The sequence below is a fragment of the Triturus cristatus genome, chromosome 9 (genome assembly GCF_964204655.1).
Source record: "Triturus cristatus chromosome 9, aTriCri1.1, whole genome shotgun sequence".
In the NCBI taxonomy this organism is placed as follows: Eukaryota; Metazoa; Chordata; class Amphibia; order Caudata; family Salamandridae; genus Triturus; species Triturus cristatus.
Window position 1 is genome coordinate 825804805 of NC_140592.1, and position 19857 is coordinate 825824661.

General features: G+C 48.8%; 1 protein-coding gene across 3 annotated transcripts in view; it reads right to left on the minus strand.

Moving 5' to 3' along the window:
- Positions 1–1244: 1244 nt before the first annotated feature.
- C9H14orf180 (chromosome 9 C14orf180 homolog) overlaps positions 1245–19857 on the minus strand; it is a 229619-nt gene continuing 211006 nt past the window's right edge. The window contains exon 5 of one of the 3 annotated variants that reach the window (XM_085626267.1): positions 1245–2965. In XM_085626267.1, coding sequence (XP_085482393.1) covers positions 2766–2965 — 200 coding nt within the window. In that variant the 3' untranslated portion in view covers positions 1245–2765. The remainder of the gene's footprint in view (positions 2966–19857) is intronic. The other 2 variants (XM_085626268.1, XM_085626266.1) reach the window with 2 other exon arrangements.

Consider the following 19857-nt stretch of genomic DNA (forward strand, 5'->3'; position numbering starts at 1 on the left):
CAGCTTGGTAAGTAAATATGTAAGAAAAGGGCATTTCAGCAGAGTCGTAATAGCTAAGAAGTGGTGGAGCAGCCTGGGTGGGACCAACATATTGGCTATCACCATGCGGCCAGCAGTAGGCGGGGTAGACTACACCAGAAATCGAACACACCCCTTAAAGTCTGCAGGACCATCCTAAAATTACCATTGTTTAGGCCCTTCTCTGCATGGTAAACATGCACCCCCCAAGTATATAAACATGCCAGCCTTCCATATCAGCTTAGAGTGAGCAAGAGCCATTGTGCATGTTGCCAGTCTCTTAGTCATCTGGTAAAGGCATGACTTCCACCTGTTAAACCTGAGGCCCGAATATTCCCTAAACTGGTCCAGTACTTCCATTAGCTCATGGAACGATCCATGTCGGTCCCATAGGTAAATGTGAAACCACGGTCCATTCTACACTATATGAGATTCCCCTTCAAGGACTTGGCTGCACAGCAAGCAAGCCATGGGCTACATCACTACGGCAAAGAGGATAATGCTCAGGGGGCAGCCCTGACACATACAACACACCACCTCGAATTCCTCCGAGATCTCCCTCTCCACTCGGACCCTGGTCAATGGCTTTGTATATAAGAGGCGCCCCCAATTCCGATATATCAGGCACAATCCAATCTTTTCCACTACTGTCTGCAGGTATGGCCACCCCAGTGTATCGAAGACTTTCTCTATGTACAGAGAAACAGCCACCTACGATCCTGTATTGCCTTCCACCACATCCATCACAGTGAACAGTCACTGCACACTGAGAAAGGTATTGCATGCTTGTATGAACCTGCTTTGATCTGGGTGTACCAAGGCTGGTAGCAGAGGCAGTAATTTGTTAGGCAGGATATCGCTGAGTATTTTGTAGTCTTGGTTTAGGAGCAACAGCGGGCAATAGGACCAGACAACTAGTAAATCACTACCCTTCTTGGGCAATAACACTATCAGTGGTTCTTTTACTGACTGCAGGCCCTTCTTTCTCTGATGGGTCGCCTGATACATAGACAAGAGTTTACCTGCCAGCATCGCTCTGTAGGCAGCATAAAACTCTATCTAAAGCTCCTGCAGGACCAATGTCTTATTCCTTGCCATATGGGATATAGCAGCCTGTGCCTCCTCTATGTGAAGGGCTATTCAAGTTCTTCTCTAGATGGGGGGGGGGGGGGGGTGACATTGGTCACTGATTTCCAACCCAAGTACTGCTGCAGATCAACCGCGCCTGTCACTCCCTGTGCTGCATATAACCCTCTGTGGTAGTCTATGAACAATTTGCATATTGCCTCCTCTGTGTTAACTAGCATGGTATTTTAATCCCTTATGGCCTCTATGGATAGGCTGCCCACTCCTGATCCCAATAACCAAACCATCATTCTACCTGCTTTGTCACCCTCCGAGTTCTGTCGGGCTTTGTGTGCCCCGTACGAGATACATCCCAACCTATGCCTTACTTCTGCATGGCACTTCAGGAGCTCGGGCAGGAACTGTTCCTCATCATCGGATCTTACCATATGCTGTTCAGCTCTTTTCAACACAAAAGAGCCCATCAGTTTAGGGTCTTCAAACCCACATTGGCGTCTTGCTCTTGTGACCTACTGATCATCTCAAGGAGTGTGAACTCAGGTTTGAGAAACTGAGGTCAACGCATTCTGATCTGGAACCCATACCTTGGAATTAGGAAACCAATTTCTATATGTTTGCACATACAAACTTTTTTTCTTCAACATAATTTTTTCATGCTCAAACTAGGATTTAAAGAATGTTAATGTATTCCATGATATATTCAGCATTGTCAGCAATGCTGATATTAAGTCTGTCATCAATGGTGTATTTGTGCAGCCATGTGGAGAGTCATTGCAGGATCTAGGTAATATGTTTAAGCTGTGTAGCTTATTAAAAATGCGGAATAGTGAGTTTTGGAATTTCGCAAGTATCCATATACTTCAATGGGGATTTCCTGCATGATGATCATTTATTAAATAGATGCTGCAACAAAAAATTCAGTGATCGTTTTATAAATAACTTTAAAATGTTACGTGTACACTTTCTGCACTGTTACTTTTTTTCAAGTATATTATTGTATTCAAAATATTCTCGCAGACCAGGGGTTTAGTGCAGTTTCCAGAGGCCAATATCCAAGCCAGGTTTTCAGAATATTCATTCCACATAAGTTTACGTTCCATAAGTTGAGATGGAACTCATTTACATAGTCAGTGGTTATCCTGGAATTATAGCATAAATCTAGCTCTCCTGGATCAATATTAGCTATCCTTGCAGCAAAGGAAATTTGTTGCACTGAAACATTGGTCCGTGGTGTTATTGGTTGTTACTGATTGTACACGTTCGACTACCAATCACAGTGTAATGAAGAAAAGCATCAAAACTTGAAATACACTGTCATGGGTTGCTTTATATTAACTGATTAAGAAACCATTTAAATTGAGAAACTCAAATAATATGTTTTTCTTCTTTGGATGGTATTTCCCCTTTAAACAGGAGAGGTAGAGGGCACACGCCATCATGAATTACTTATTTGTTTGAAATTAAAAGTTAAAAACAAAGACATAAAGCGCAGCTAGCTGATGTTTTACTAGCTTTAAAGTGTTTTTATTCTGCGATTTTTGTTTAATAGGACAGTAAAGTCTGATTGAATTCCTTCACCATAATATGTGTTAAGAATACAAGATACATACACAGAACTTGTGCAGGGTTCCAGCAGTACTGTGGCGACATAAGAGGCAGGGCTATTTCTGCATAAGCCAAGTCCTAGAGTTCCGAACAAATTGCCTTATGTGCAGAAGAAGACCGGCTAGCTGGCCTTTTAGTATGTCCAAGACTGTGGAATATTGTTTCTTGTTTGTGCAGTACATAGCCCCAGCCAGGATCAGCAAAATGCATACAGTCAACAGTAACATGGGCAGTCGCTTCGATGATCTTTCATGGACTACGAGGAAGTAAAGAAAACAACAATTACATCACAGAACCGTTTTACTCTCACAGTACCCCTTCACAGCATTTCACAGATTATACTTTGTGTCTCATAACAGTGCCAGTTCAGCATTAAAGAAGCCACTTCACAAAGGTGATTGACCACCACCTCCAGGTCATTACGGACACTGGTTCCAGGTCTGGATATTTTTGTGATAGCCTAATACATACACCTTCATGCTCAATGCACAAAATACTTTAAAATAAAACAGTAAAACCCATTAGCTTTCTTCATGCTTTATATACTTAAATTAATTGTATTTATGATTTAATTGTTGGTCTCTGCACCTGGACCAGGAAACGGGTGCATTCTATATTACTCAGCATTTCCCTTAATAGAGAGGGGTGTGATTTTCCTGAAGGGGTAATCTGAAAAGCTGTGCATCCTAACTTGCTTGCCAAGGGCATATTAATCACATAACAAACAAAGGCATTGAGTCCAAGATTCCCTCAGATAGCTGCAGCAGGCATTGTAATCCACCCAAATATAATCAATGGGGTGTGAACTAGTGTCTTTCTCATTAAACTCTGATCTCTTCAACAAACATGTAGCCCACAACCTATTTCACCAGAATATAGAATACTGGAGAAATGTATGGGCCTGTTTCACAAAACTAAACTTACACTTTGCAGTAAATGTTCTACAGTTTTAGTATTCTAAAACTATGAGCGTAATTTTACTACCAGTAATTTAATGACTGCAGTGTCTCTGCCACAATTGCAAAGTCTCCACAGTCGGAAAATTACTAGTAGTAAAATTGTGTTTGTAGGGCCTGATTAACAAAGGTAAACACACTTTTGAGCAAGTTTATGATTGTTTGCTATTCACAGATGTATTTTACTAGCAGTACTTTATGACTGTGGAGTCTCTGCACATAAAAAGATAGGACCGTCCTATTTTTATGTTCAGAGACTCCACAGTTGTAAAGATACTAATAGGAAAATACCATTGTGAATTGCAAACAATCCTAAACTTACACAAAAGTGTAACTTTACCTTTTCCAACCAGGCCCGTAGTTTGTGAATATCAAAACAATGGCAAACTTACAACAAAGTTTACCCTTGTAAATCATTCCCTGAGTATTTAAATGTCGGTGTTTTTTGCAAATCTTTGAGGGCAGCAGGTAGTAAGTTGGCCACTCCACTTATCTTGTCCACCTCGGAAGAAGAAAGGTAAGGCTGACCACACCACGAATCAAGTCTACGACTCGTAGATAACGTATTTGTCACCACAGCAAACACAATAATTATATGCATAGAACAGTAGAAGTCAAGAAAATAGTCCAGTAGAACATGTCTAACCTTTCTAGCCTTACACTTCATCTTGCCCTTTGAGTTGTTTTTGGAATTAGTACAAGTGTCATAACTTTTTACCATAAGGAATGCTTTGGTCGTAGGATTGTCAGTTTCACAATCTCGCTGTATTAAATTTACCAGAGGTGGTTATCTGTTGACATTTTGGATAACTGCAAATGTTTACACAGGTATACGTCTGGAGATAAGTCTTTCAGATATAGATTTTCGTTGTTATGTATCCACTCTGTTCTTGCAGATTATTACTTTACTTTACTTTACTTGTTCTCTTTGAGGAGTGTGGAAACTTCTGTGATTTTTTTATATCACAATATGTAAAAAAAAAACTCTGATTTTAATCCACACAAAAAAGCAAAAAGGGGGCTATATAGATTCATAGTTACAGAGAAAGATGAGATGTGAAACATTACCTGCCTGATTTATTATCGTCTATTTTGTAAGTAGAACAAACCAAATAGCCATTCTAAACACTGGAGAATTTATTGACTATCTGCAATGGGAGGAGTCAATCTGATAACCCAGGAAAAAAGTACTTCAGGGCAAAAGGCTTCTTGACTCATATTGATTATTTTTGCTGTGGATCTTAATCATTGGGGAAACATTCACTATGTGAGTATGGTAAAATGAGTTGAGAGTTATTTCATCTCTCTGATTCTGTCGTTGTAGGATGAATATTTAATCAACCTATACATTTCTAACACATCAAACTGATCTTCAGCCAAACTTTTTTTACTAAAATGACAGATTAAGAATCATACCAGATCACACTGATCAAGCATCCCAGCAGTGTTCTGATCAATTCAGCCTAAACCGGTTACGTTTTTCATACATTTGTTTTGCCTGTGACATTAACTACGTTGCATGAAAATGTTTCATTGTTTTGCACTTTACTTTCTTGAGAGCTGTAACCTCAAATCAGCCAAAGTCCCCTTTTGTTGTGACAAACAGTGTTGGTAAGCAAAGTCAAAACGTTCCAAACTCAAACAGAAAACTGGTAGCTCTATTACAGACATCAAGGTCTCAGGAAATCATAAAAGCCTCCAATTCAGAAGAACAAACAGAATAGTAAATGTGATAATATTGTGATAAATGAAGGTATCAGTTGAACAACCTGATGACTGGACCTTCTGCACATTGTTGCATGAGTAGTAGAGCTTCATCACCAGCCCATGAGTCCCATATACTTGAAACGCGATGCTAAGACTATTTTTCTTTTCTCTCTCGCCTTCTTTGGGATACATACATGATTAGGACGACAAATAGTTCTGATCACCGTGATAAAGAAATTAGAATCAGCTTCTTTTTCAGTTTATGTAATCTGCTATGCCCTAACGCTAGAACAGTGGGAAGGCATCTGGCCTTGATTGAGTCCCTTTCAACATCTATATTAAACCTGTGTGTAAGGAGTATATTCCTTACAATTGGTGTATCCATTCTGCTACAAAACAGAAATGTAATCTAAGCAATAGCAGTGTTGTACAAGGCTGTCACATTAGCCTTTAAAATCTATGTTGCTCTGCTATATAGTGGCCAGGACTTTGAGAGATGTATAATTTTATTTTCATAATGTTTAAGTCTAAATGGATAACATAGCACTTTACAGAGAAAAAACACAAGCAAACAAAATTATGGAGGACATAACGTATGTATGACTAAAACGTAGTAAACAGAATGCAGCAGTTATAAAATAAAGAGGTAGAATTTCCCCGGTCCTTAGGTTAAAGAGTCCGTCCTGAAACTTAAATGCCAGAGTTGTAAACTTTAGACCAAATGGAGAAAATATAGAATGCAGTAGGATCACAGACTATTTAAAGCAGTGCTCTTGTACCTGAAAAAATCATATTTTTGAGCAATAAAAAATAAATCTAAAACCAGAGAATGTACAGGTCAATAACAATTCTCAATAATTATATTCCAAATAAGGCAACCTTTTCTCAAATCTAACCTACCTGCTTATTATATCAGCCTTCTGCATCACTTGATACTGAGAACTCCTATAATCAGTGTTAGAACCGGCGGTCTCTAGTTGGCAGAGGTATACACTTCTGACAAATAGGGACCAACCAACTCTAGTCAGGGCAAGGGGATTACACACTCAGATAACCCCTGCTACCCCCTTGGTAGCTTGGCAGAGCAGACAGGCTTATCTCAGAGGCAGTGTGTTAAGCATTTATGACCACATACAGTAATAAAGTGAATACACTACAGATGGACACGACACAGAAGTTATTATAAAAATAGTATTTTTATATAAGGCTTAGCACAAGACCAAATAACGACAAAAATATACCACAGTCTTAATAAATACTCTTTGGAAGGAAAAATAAGAGTTCAAATAAGGTTTCTTCTCGGCAAATAGTTCTTTAGCAAAGTATTCTTCTGAGCACAGTTCTTTGGCAACAATGTAACCCCCACAGGAGTCACACGACGTCGAGTCTACAAGATTCCCAAGGTTCGGCGTCGACCGCGAGGAGCGCTACGTCGAGCCTGGAGTCGCAACAGACCCCACAAGTACAGTACCTTGAGAAACGAAGAAAACGATGATCCCCGGCGTCGAGATGTCGGCGTCGAGGTCGGCGTCGATCGTGCCTCGGAGTCGGGTCAATCCGCAGCGGCGTCGAGGGATGTCGGGCCGGAGCAGCGCTCACGGCGTCGAGAAGGGCGTCGAGTCGATGCGATCAGCAGCGGCGTCGGGACGGGGTCGCTTGGAGGTAGAGCCGATACTCACTCCTCACTGGCGTCGATACCGGCGTCGAGACGGGGTCACTTGGAGCCGGGGCCGATACCCACTGCTCACTGGCGTTGCTGCTGGCGTCGATCGGGCCCGGCGGCCGGCGTCGAAGGCTCGGGACACTGGAGCCGTTACTCACGGTGTCGAGCTGGATTCGGCGGCGTCGGCGGCGTCGAGACTGCAGATTTCCCCTTGTGTACTGGAAACAACACTTTCCAGCAATTCAGCAAATGGTGAAGTCCTTTGGCCCTGTGACTTCAGCAGGAGACTGGCACTCTTCCAGTCCTTGGAGATTTCCTAGCAAGTGTTCAGAGAGTACACACCAAGTTCCTCTCTCCTTGTTCCTTGGCAAAAATAAAGAAGCAGCTTTCAGGTTCCTCCACAGCAAAACAGCACTCTGGCAGAAAGGGGAGGCAAGTCCTTAGATCAGCAGGCTTCTTGTCCTTGGTACAGGTTTCCTTGTCAGAAGTGATCTGAGTTCTTGGTTCAGGGGTCCTTCTCTTATACCCCTTTTTCCCTTTGTTCCCTTTGTCCAAGCAGGGCGATTCCCACCATCTCAGGTTTGTTGTGGGTGTTGCCAGGCAGAGGCACCTGGCCTATTCACTGAGCAGGGCAGAGTCCTCAGCCGCCCAGCAGGAGGCGGAGCCAGTATTGTCACTGGCAGGAGCAGGGCTATCAGTCGCCCAGCAGGAGGCGGAGCCAGTATTGTGTCAGGCAGGGCAGGCTACTCTTCCCTCACTCTACGTGTAAACGCCCCATTCACCCCACACTGACTCACTCAGACCTCTGGAGCCACCCAGCCCCTGACACACACCAAACCAGCAGAGACCGGTAGATAGTTGGACAAGAAAATAGCCGCTTTCTAAAAGTGCTATTTTCAAACATAGAATTTAAAAACCATCCATCCTAAAGGGTGTGTTATTAAATTCTGAGTTCAGGGATACTAAACTCGACTTGCTACCATGCTCCCTGAGTCAGATAGATTATAATGGAGTTAATAATCAGTCTGCCCAGTCTGGCCTATTGGAGGCAGGTAGCCCTTCAATAGTGAAAAACGAAAAATGGCTGTAATTCACTATTAGGTCATGCCACACACATCAGGGCATGACCTACCTTTTACCAACAATGCACCCTGCCCTAGGGCCTACCATAGAGGTGTCTGAAATGTGGCAAAGTGAAGGTTTAGAGACTGGTAAGTAGGTTTCCTTACCAAGTCGACATGGCAGTCAGGGACTGCACGCAGGCGCCGCGGTGGCAGGCCTGAGACATATTTTGCACGCTGCTTCTGTGGGTGGCACAACCAGTGCTGCAAGCCCACCAGCAGCAGTTAACTTACACGCCCTTGGCACACGCAGTGCACTAGACTAGGGTCTGAACAGTAAGTCAACCAAGCCAACCATGGTAACACCAATCAATGTAACAATTTAACATAGGGAGCACTTGCACTGTGGCACTGATCAGCAGTGGCACAGTGCCCAAAGCAATAATCCAGCAAAAACATCGTAAACAGAGGAGGCAAACAGAAAAAAATGGAGGAGAGACTCATGCCAATGATGCCAGGTCTAACACGTGTCCCCTCCAGCTGAAATGTGGGGAGAACTACCCTTCACCCAGGGAGTCCTCATCACTAAGGCGGAAAAATCTGGACAGACCATCAGCATTGGCGTGATCTGTACCAGGGCGGTGTTCCACCGTAAAGTCCATCCCCTGTAGGGAAATGGACCACCTCAACAGCTTTGGGTTCTCACCCCTCATCTGCATTAACCATCTGAGGGGCCTGTGGTCTGTCTGAACCCGGAAGTGAGTCCCAAACAGGTAGGGTCTTAGCTTCTTCAGCGCCCAGACCACAGCAAATGCCTCACGCTCTATCGCACTCCACCTTTGTTCCCTGGGAAGTAACCTCCGGCTGATGAAGGCTACAGGTAAGTCTCGGCCCTCCTCATTCATCTGTGCCAGAACAGCCCCCACACCATGCTCTGAAGCGTCTCTCTGGACAATGAATTCTTTTGAAAAGTCGGGTGCCTGGAGGACCGGGGCTGTACACATTGCAGTTTTCAGGGTGTCAAAGGCGTTCTGACAGGCGTCAGTCCAGATCACAAGTCTCGGCTGCTTCCGGGAAGTCAGCGAGGTCAAGGGGTGCACAATGTTGCCATACCCCTTGACAAACCTCCTGTAGTAACCTGTGAGACCCAAGAAGGCTCTCACCTGAGTCTGGGTTTTGGGCGGTTCCCAAGCCAGGATGGTATCTATCTTGGGTTGCAGGGGGGCCACCTTGCCACTCCCTACTTGGTGCCCCAAGTACACCACTGAACCCTGCCCAATCTGGCACTTACTAGCCTTGATTGTGAGGCCTGCTCTGCGCAGGGCCAACAACACTTCCTGGAGGTGGCGCAAGTGTTCCTCCCAGCTGGCGCTGAACACTGCTATATCGTCCAGGTAGGCGGCGCTGAAATCTTCCAGCCCGGCCAATACCTGGTTAACCAACCTCTGGAATGTGGCAGGGGCATTCTTCATCCCAAAGGGCATCACACGGAACTGGTAGTGCCCATCTGGTGTGGAGAATGCAGACCTCTCTTTTGCCCCATCAGTCAAGGCGATCTGCCAGTACCCAGACGTTAGATCAAACGTACTAAGGTACCGGGCAGCCCCCAACCGATCGATGAGCTCATCAGCTCTGGGGATGGGGTGCGCGTCAGTCTTGGTGACCGAATTGAGTCCTCGGTAATCCACACAGAACCGAAGTTCTGGTGAAGCACCAGGCGCTGCAGCCTTTGGGACCAAGACCACTGGGCTGGCCCAAGGACTGCTAGAGGACTCAACCACCCCTAAAGCAAACATCTTGGAGACCTCCTCCTTGATATATGCTCTGACCTTTTCAGTCACCCTGTAGGCCTTGTGCCTCACAGGAGTGCTGTCCCCAGTGTCCACATCATGGACACACCACTGAGTGACACCAGGGATTAAGGAGAACAGATCAGGGAATTGTACCAACAGGTGGCGACAATCTTGCTGCTGCTCAGGGGTCAGTGTGTCAGAGAGGACAACACCATCCACTGACCCATCTTTTTCTTTTGCACACAGGAGGTCAGGAAGAGGCTCACTCTCCTCCTCCATCCCAGCATCTGTGGCAAGGAGCATGCCCACTTCGGACCTTTCTAAGTGGGGCTTTAACCGGTTGACATGCAGGACCCTTAAGGGGTTCCTGGGAGACTTCAAGTCCACCAAGTAGGTGACATCGCTCTTCTTCTCCACAACCTCAAACGGTCCAGTCCACCTGTCCTTGAGCGCACAAGGTTCCACAGGGGCCATGACCCAAACTTTCTGACCAGGTTGAAGCTCAACCAGAGTGGCATTCTGATCGTACCACTGCTTCATCTCTTCCTGGCTGGCCTCCAGATTTGCCTGAGCAAGATCTCTGAAGCGCCGAGTCTGGTTCCTAAAGGCCAGCATGTAACTATATACATCCTGGGGAGGTTTCCTGGGAGATTGCTCCCAGCCTTCCTTGACCAGACTCAAAGGTCCTCTTACCGGGTGACCATACAAAAGCTCAAAGGGGCTGAACCCTAGAGACTTCTGTGGCACCTCACGGTAAGCAAACAGCAGGCATGGCAAGAGGACGTCCCATTTACGCCTCATTGGTTCTTCAAGACCCATGATCATGCCTTTTAGGGTCCGGTTGAATCTCTCAACCAGCCCATTACCTTGAGGGTGGTAAGGAGTGGTAAACTTGTAGGTTACCCCACACTCCTTCCACAGAGACTTCATATAATTCGAAATTAAGTTGGTGCCCCGGTCTGACACCACCTCTCTGGGGAACCCCATGCGGGAGAAAACACCCATCAGTGCCCGTCCCACCACGGGGGCCGTCACTGTTCGGAGAGGGATGGCTTCCGGGTACCGGGTGGCATGGTCCACCAAGACCAGGATAAACCTGTTGCCCATGGCTGTCTTGGGGTCCAGTGGCCCCACAATGTCAATTCCCACTCGCTCAAAGGGGGTACTGACGACGGGAAAAGGTTGGAGGGGAGCCTTCTGCTTCCGCCCACTTTTCCCACTTGCCTGGCAAGTTTGACAGGTCCTACAATGGATATCTGAATCCCTTCTCATCTGGGGCCAATAAAAATGGGTGACAAGCCTGTCATAGGTCTTGTCCTGCCCCAGATGTCCAGCTAACGGAACGTCATGAGCCAACCCCAGTAGGAAGGCTCTGAAGCGCTGGGGTACCACCAGCACACGGGCTGACCCAGGTTCAGCAGCCTTAGGCTCGCTATACAGGAGGTCGTTCTCCCAGTAGACCCAATGTGATCCTGACTGATCACCTGTCGTTTGGGCTGAGGCCTGCTGCCTCATACCCACAAGAGAAGGGCACACTTTCTGTTCAGCACAAAATTCCTCCCTGGAGGGACCACCATCCTGCTGCCAATGGGTCAGCTCGGGCAGGTCTCCCAGTTCGGCCACTTGTTCTCCTGTCGGTTCCAGGGCATCCCCCTCAGGGTCTGCTCCCTCCTGGACCGCGGGAACGATGGGGGACGGTTTCCCGCGCCCCCTGCCTCTTCTCTTCACGGTTGGGACCTGGGCCATACTTTCAGGCTCCAGGCCCCCATCAACACCCTTACTGACTGACATGGACCGGGTGGTCGCACACACCCACTCAGGCAGACCCAACATTTCCAGATGCGATTTCCTCTCCACCTTAGCCCAAGGGGAGTCCTCCAAATCATTGCCCAAGAGACAATCAACAGGCATGGCGGGCCTCACAGCAACCTGAAGAGTACCTGAGACCCCCCCCCACTCAAAGGGAACTTGAGCTACCTCACACTGACTCTGTGAGTTGTCAGCAGCTACAACGGGGTAGAATGCATGAGGGACCACCTGCTCTCTGGACACCAAGTGACACTTGACAGCTGTCACACTCGCTCCGGTGTCTCTGAGAGCTTCCACCCTATGGCCATTAATGGTCACCCACTGCCTATATTTCTTAGTGTTACTAGGCAGAGGGGTTGGAGGGACCATTTCCACGTCTCCTAAAGAGACCAGGGACATTTCTGCGGGACCCCACCCACCGGGGGCACCCATCTCCTCCCCTCCCAGGGCTACACTCGCTACCTGACGAGGGGGTGCACGCGGCGGTGCATTCGAATCCTTCATGGGACACTGGGGATCATAATAACGGTGTCCCACCTGCTTACAGGCATAGCAGGTCATGGGGCCCCTGTGAACAGGTTTACCTGTCGGGGCCTCTGGCTTCTTTACCGGGGGAGGCTGGGAACCCTTCCCTTGGTTCCCTTGGGGACTACTTTGGGGCCCTTTCTGAAACTCCCTCTGTTTACCCCTGTCCCCCCCACTCTTCTGCTGGGGACCCTGCCCACCTTTGGCTGAGTCTCCCACTGGACCCTTGTGGACCCTGGTACTGACCCAGCGGTCCGCCTCCTCAGCAAGTTTTCTAGGGTTAGATAGCTTGCTGTCAACAAGGTGCTGGCGTAGCTCTGGAAAACAGTTATTAGACAAGTGCTCCCAAGCAAACAAATCATAAAGAGCATCATAACTATCAACCTTGCTACCCTTTATCCAACCATCCATGGTTCTGCAGAAAAAAGACACATATTCAACCCACGTAGTACCAGGCAACTTCTTACATTCTCTAAAGGTTTGTCTGTACTTTTCTGGAGTTAAGCCATATCTCAGCATTAAAGCATCTTTCATATGAGTATAAGACATCCTATCCTCAGCAGGAAGGCTCAACAAGGTATCTCTCCCCTCGTTTGTAAAGCGGCTCCACAACCCCGTTCCCCAATCCTTCTCAGGGACCCGGTGGGCCAACAATGCTAACTCATATGCTTTAAACCATTGGCTAATATCTTCATTCTTACTGTAATCCTTGATCACATCTTTAGGAAAATAAAACCTACTTTCTGCAGGCACGGATGGAGTGCTGCCACCAGAGGGATTCAACTCTAAACTCTTAGTTTTAAGCTCCATCTCCCTCACCATCTTCTCACGTTCAAACGCTAATTTCTCTCTCTCAAAATCTAATCTTTTGCTCTCCATTTCAGCTTCTCTCTTGCTTCTTGCATTCTCTAATTCCAACTGCCCTCCTAATTTAAGTTTTGCCATTTCTAACTTGTACCCCCTCTCCTTCTCCCTGTCTTCTAATTCTTCGGGGGAAAGGCTCCTAGAGGACGCACTACTGCCTGGAGATGACACTGGCCCACCTGTGGGCTCTTCCTCTTCCTCTTCTTCTTCCTCTTCCGGTACCACCACCGGATCAGAGGGATTTCTGGCCTCTAACCAGGCCTTCAGCGCTTTGAGGAAGCCCTCTTTCTTTGAGACACCTGTGGTAGGAACTTTAAACTGCTTGCAAAATCCTTTTAGATCTTTTAGCGTGTAGGAATCTATCTTCTCCTTATCGAATTCCCCCACAACATTCTCCACAGGTGTAGCAGCTCCGGCATTCTCCATGGTCAAAACTGGCAGTGTTTAAGAAAATAAGCTCCAGGAAAGCGGAGAACAAAAATAGGCAATCCTACCAACCAGACTGTGGCTGCGTTATGGTCTGCTTTCACTATGTAGCGTACACTAATCACTGCACATGAGTCATAAATGCAAGTTCAAATCCTCACCGCTGCCACCAATGTTAGAACCGGCGGTCTCTAGTTGGCAGAGGTATACACTTCTGACAAATAGGGACCAACCAACTCTAGTCAGGGCAAGGGGATTACACACTCAGATAACCCCTGCTACCCCCTTGGTAGCTTGGCAGAGCAGACAGGCTTATCTCAGAGGCAGTGTGTTAAGCATTTATGACCACATACAGTAATAAAGTGAATACACTACAGATGGACACGACACAGAAGTTATTATAAAAATAGTATTTTTATATAAGGCTTAGCACAAGACCAAATAACGACAAAAATATACCACAGTCTTAATAAATACTCTTTGGAAGGAAAAATAAGAGTTCAAATAAGGTTTCTTCTCGGCAAATAGTTCTTTAGCAAAGTATTCTTCTGAGCACAGTTCTTTGGCAACAATGTAACCCCCACAGGAGTCACACGACGTCGAGTCTACAAGATTCCCAAGGTTCGGCGTCGACCGCGAGGAGCGCTACGTCGAGCCTGGAGTCGCAACAGACCCCACAAGTACAGTACCTTGAGAAACGAAGAAAACGATGATCCCCGGCGTCGAGATGTCGGCGTCGAGGTCGGCGTCGATCGTGCCTCGGAGTCGGGTCAATCCGCAGCGGCGTCGAGGGATGTCGGGCCGGAGCAGCGCTCACGGCGTCGAGAAGGGCGTCGAGTCGATGCGATCAGCAGCGGCGTCGGGACGGGGTCGCTTGGAGGTAGAGCCGATACTCACTCCTCACTGGCGTCGATACCGGCGTCGAGACGGGGTCACTTGGAGCCGGGGCCGATACCCACTGCTCACTGGCGTTGCTGCTGGCGTCGATCGGGCCCGGCGGCCGGCGTCGAAGGCTCGGGACACTGGAGCCGTTACTCACGGTGTCGAGCTGGATTCGGCGGCGTCGGCGGCGTCGAGACTGCAGATTTCCCCTTGTGTACTGGAAACAACACTTTCCAGCAATTCAGCAAATGGTGAAGTCCTTTGGCCCTGTGACTTCAGCAGGAGACTGGCACTCTTCCAGTCCTTGGAGATTTCCTAGCAAGTGTTCAGAGAGTACACACCAAGTTCCTCTCTCCTTGTTCCTTGGCAAAAATAAAGAAGCAGCTTTCAGGTTCCTCCACAGCAAAACAGCACTCTGGCAGAAAGGGGAGGCAAGTCCTTAGATCAGCAGGCTTCTTGTCCTTGGTACAGGTTTCCTTGTCAGAAGTGATCTGAGTTCTTGGTTCAGGGGTCCTTCTCTTATACCCCTTTTTCCCTTTGTTCCCTTTGTCCAAGCAGGGCGATTCCCACCATCTCAGGTTTGTTGTGGGTGTTGCCAGGCAGAGGCACCTGGCCTATTCACTGAGCAGGGCAGAGTCCTCAGCCGCCCAGCAGGAGGCGGAGCCAGTATTGTCACTGGCAGGAGCAGGGCTATCAGTCGCCCAGCAGGAGGCGGAGCCAGTATTGTGTCAGGCAGGGCAGGCTACTCTTCCCTCACTCTACGTGTAAACGCCCCATTCACCCCACACTGACTCACTCAGACCTCTGGAGCCACCCAGCCCCTGACACACACCAAACCAGCAGAGACCGGTAGATAGTTGGACAAGAAAATAGCCGCTTTCTAAAAGTGCTATTTTCAAACATAGAATTTAAAAACCATCCATCCTAAAGGGTGTGTTATTAAATTCTGAGTTCAGGGATACTAAACTCGACTTGCTACCATGCTCCCTGAGTCAGATAGATTATAATGGAGTTAATAATCAGTCTGCCCAGTCTGGCCTATTGGAGGCAGGTAGCCCTTCAATAGTGAAAAACGAAAAATGGCTGTAATTCACTATTAGGTCATGCCACACACATCAGGGCATGACCTACCTTTTACCAACAATGCACCCTGCCCTAGGGCCTACCATAGAGGTGTCTGAAATGTGGCAAAGTGAAGGTTTAGAGACTGGTAAGTAGGTTTCCTTACCAAGTCGACATGGCAGTCAGGGACTGCACGCAGGCGCCGCGGTGGCAGGCCTGAGACATATTTTGCACGCTGCTTCTGTGGGTGGCACAACCAGTGCTGCAAGCCCACCAGCAGCAGTTAACTTACACGCCCTTGGCACACGCAGTGCACTAGACTAGGGTCTGAACAGTAAGTCAACCAAGCCAACCATGGTAACACCAATCAATGTAACAATTTAACATAGGGAGCACTTGCACTGTGGCACTGATCAGCAGTGGCACAGTGCCCAAAGCAATAATCCAGCAAAAACATCGTAAACAGAGGAGGCAAACAGAAAAAAATGGAGGAGAGACTCATGCCAATGATGCCAGGTCTAACACGTGTCCCCTCCAGCTGAAATGTGGGGAGAACTACCCTTCACCCAGGGAGTCCTCATCACTAAGGCGGAAAAATCTGGACAGACCATCAGCATTGGCGTGATCTGTACCAGGGCGGTGTTCCACCGTAAAGTCCATCCCCTGTAGGGAAATGGACCACCTCAACAGCTTTGGGTTCTCACCCCTCATCTGCATTAACCATCTGAGGGGCCTGTGGTCTGTCTGAACCCGGAAGTGAGTCCCAAACAGGTAGGGTCTTAGCTTCTTCAGCGCCCAGACCACAGCAAATGCCTCACGCTCTATCGCACTCCACCTTTGTTCCCTGGGAAGTAACCTCCGGCTGATGAAGGCTACAGGTAAGTCTCGGCCCTCCTCATTCATCTGTGCCAGAACAGCCCCCACACCATGCTCTGAAGCGTCTCTCTGGACAATGAATTCTTTTGAAAAGTCGGGTGCCTGGAGGACCGGGGCTGTACACATTGCAGTTTTCAGGGTGTCAAAGGCGTTCTGACAGGCGTCAGTCCAGATCACAAGTCTCGGCTGCTTCCGGGAAGTCAGCGAGGTCAAGGGGTGCACAATGTTGCCATACCCCTTGACAAACCTCCTGTAGTAACCTGTGAGACCCAAGAAGGCTCTCACCTGAGTCTGGGTTTTGGGCGGTTCCCAAGCCAGGATGGTATCTATCTTGGGTTGCAGGGGGGCCACCTTGCCACTCCCTACTTGGTGCCCCAAGTACACCACTGAACCCTGCCCAATCTGGCACTTACTAGCCTTGATTGTGAGGCCTGCTCTGCGCAGGGCCAACAACACTTCCTGGAGGTGGCGCAAGTGTTCCTCCCAGCTGGCGCTGAACACTGCTATATCGTCCAGGTAGGCGGCGCTGAAATCTTCCAGCCCGGCCAATACCTGGTTAACCAACCTCTGGAATGTGGCAGGGGCATTCTTCATCCCAAAGGGCATCACACGGAACTGGTAGTGCCCATCTGGTGTGGAGAATGCAGACCTCTCTTTTGCCCCATCAGTCAAGGCGATCTGCCAGTACCCAGACGTTAGATCAAACGTACTAAGGTACCGGGCAGCCCCCAACCGATCGATGAGCTCATCAGCTCTGGGGATGGGGTGCGCGTCAGTCTTGGTGACCGAATTGAGTCCTCGGTAATCCACACAGAACCGAAGTTCTGGTGAAGCACCAGGCGCTGCAGCCTTTGGGACCAAGACCACTGGGCTGGCCCAAGGACTGCTAGAGGACTCAACCACCCCTAAAGCAAACATCTTGGAGACCTCCTCCTTGATATATGCTCTGACCTTTTCAGTCACCCTGTAGGCCTTGTGCCTCACAGGAGTGCTGTCCCCAGTGTCCACATCATGGACACACCACTGAGTGACACCAGGGATTAAGGAGAACAGATCAGGGAATTGTACCAACAGGTGGCGACAATCTTGCTGCTGCTCAGGGGTCAGTGTGTCAGAGAGGACAACACCATCCACTGACCCATCTTTTTCTTTTGCACACAGGAGGTCAGGAAGAGGCTCACTCTCCTCCTCCATCCCAGCATCTGTGGCAAGGAGCATGCCCACTTCGGACCTTTCTAAGTGGGGCTTTAACCGGTTGACATGCAGGACCCTTAAGGGGTTCCTGGGAGACTTCAAGTCCACCAAGTAGGTGACATCGCTCTTCTTCTCCACAACCTCAAACGGTCCAGTCCACCTGTCCTTGAGCGCACAAGGTTCCACAGGGGCCATGACCCAAACTTTCTGACCAGGTTGAAGCTCAACCAGAGTGGCATTCTGATCGTACCACTGCTTCATCTCTTCCTGGCTGGCCTCCAGATTTGCCTGAGCAAGATCTCTGAAGCGCCGAGTCTGGTTCCTAAAGGCCAGCATGTAACTATATACATCCTGGGGAGGTTTCCTGGGAGATTGCTCCCAGCCTTCCTTGACCAGACTCAAAGGTCCTCTTACCGGGTGACCATACAAAAGCTCAAAGGGGCTGAACCCTAGAGACTTCTGTGGCACCTCACGGTAAGCAAACAGCAGGCATGGCAAGAGGACGTCCCATTTACGCCTCATTGGTTCTTCAAGACCCATGATCATGCCTTTTAGGGTCCGGTTGAATCTCTCAACCAGCCCATTACCTTGAGGGTGGTAAGGAGTGGTAAACTTGTAGGTTACCCCACACTCCTTCCACAGAGACTTCATATAATTCGAAATTAAGTTGGTGCCCCGGTCTGACACCACCTCTCTGGGGAACCCCATGCGGGAGAAAACACCCATCAGTGCCCGTCCCACCACGGGGGCCGTCACTGTTCGGAGAGGGATGGCTTCCGGGTACCGGGTGGCATGGTCCACCAAGACCAGGATAAACCTGTTGCCCATGGCTGTCTTGGGGTCCAGTGGCCCCACAATGTCAATTCCCACTCGCTCAAAGGGGGTACTGACGACGGGAAAAGGTTGGAGGGGAGCCTTCTGCTTCCGCCCACTTTTCCCACTTGCCTGGCAAGTTTGACAGGTCCTACAATGGATATCTGAATCCCTTCTCATCTGGGGCCAATAAAAATGGGTGACAAGCCTGTCATAGGTCTTGTCCTGCCCCAGATGTCCAGCTAACGGAACGTCATGAGCCAACCCCAGTAGGAAGGCTCTGAAGCGCTGGGGTACCACCAGCACACGGGCTGACCCAGGTTCAGCAGCCTTAGGCTCGCTATACAGGAGGTCGTTCTCCCAGTAGACCCAATGTGATCCTGACTGATCACCTGTCGTTTGGGCTGAGGCCTGCTGCCTCATACCCACAAGAGAAGGGCACACTTTCTGTTCAGCACAAAATTCCTCCCTGGAGGGACCACCATCCTGCTGCCAATGGGTCAGCTCGGGCAGGTCTCCCAGTTCGGCCACTTGTTCTCCTGTCGGTTCCAGGGCATCCCCCTCAGGGTCTGCTCCCTCCTGGACCGCGGGAACGATGGGGGACGGTTTCCCGCGCCCCCTGCCTCTTCTCTTCACGGTTGGGACCTGGGCCATACTTTCAGGCTCCAGGCCCCCATCAACACCCTTACTGACTGACATGGACCGGGTGGTCGCACACACCCACTCAGGCAGACCCAACATTTCCAGATGCGATTTCCTCTCCACCTTAGCCCAAGGGGAGTCCTCCAAATCATTGCCCAAGAGACAATCAACAGGCATGGCGGGCCTCACAGCAACCTGAAGAGTACCTGAGACCCCCCCCCACTCAAAGGGAACTTGAGCTACCTCACACTGACTCTGTGAGTTGTCAGCAGCTACAACGGGGTAGAATGCATGAGGGACCACCTGCTCTCTGGACACCAAGTGACACTTGACAGCTGTCACACTCGCTCCGGTGTCTCTGAGAGCTTCCACCCTATGGCCATTAATGGTCACCCACTGCCTATATTTCTTAGTGTTACTAGGCAGAGGGGTTGGAGGGACCATTTCCACGTCTCCTAAAGAGACCAGGGACATTTCTGCGGGACCCCACCCACCGGGGGCACCCATCTCCTCCCCTCCCAGGGCTACACTCGCTACCTGACGAGGGGGTGCACGCGGCGGTGCATTCGAATCCTTCATGGGACACTGGGGATCATAATAACGGTGTCCCACCTGCTTACAGGCATAGCAGGTCATGGGGCCCCTGTGAACAGGTTTACCTGTCGGGGCCTCTGGCTTCTTTACCGGGGGAGGCTGGGAACCCTTCCCTTGGTTCCCTTGGGGACTACTTTGGGGCCCTTTCTGAAACTCCCTCTGTTTACCCCTGTCCCCCCCACTCTTCTGCTGGGGACCCTGCCCACCTTTGGCTGAGTCTCCCACTGGACCCTTGTGGACCCTGGTACTGACCCAGCGGTCCGCCTCCTCAGCAAGTTTTC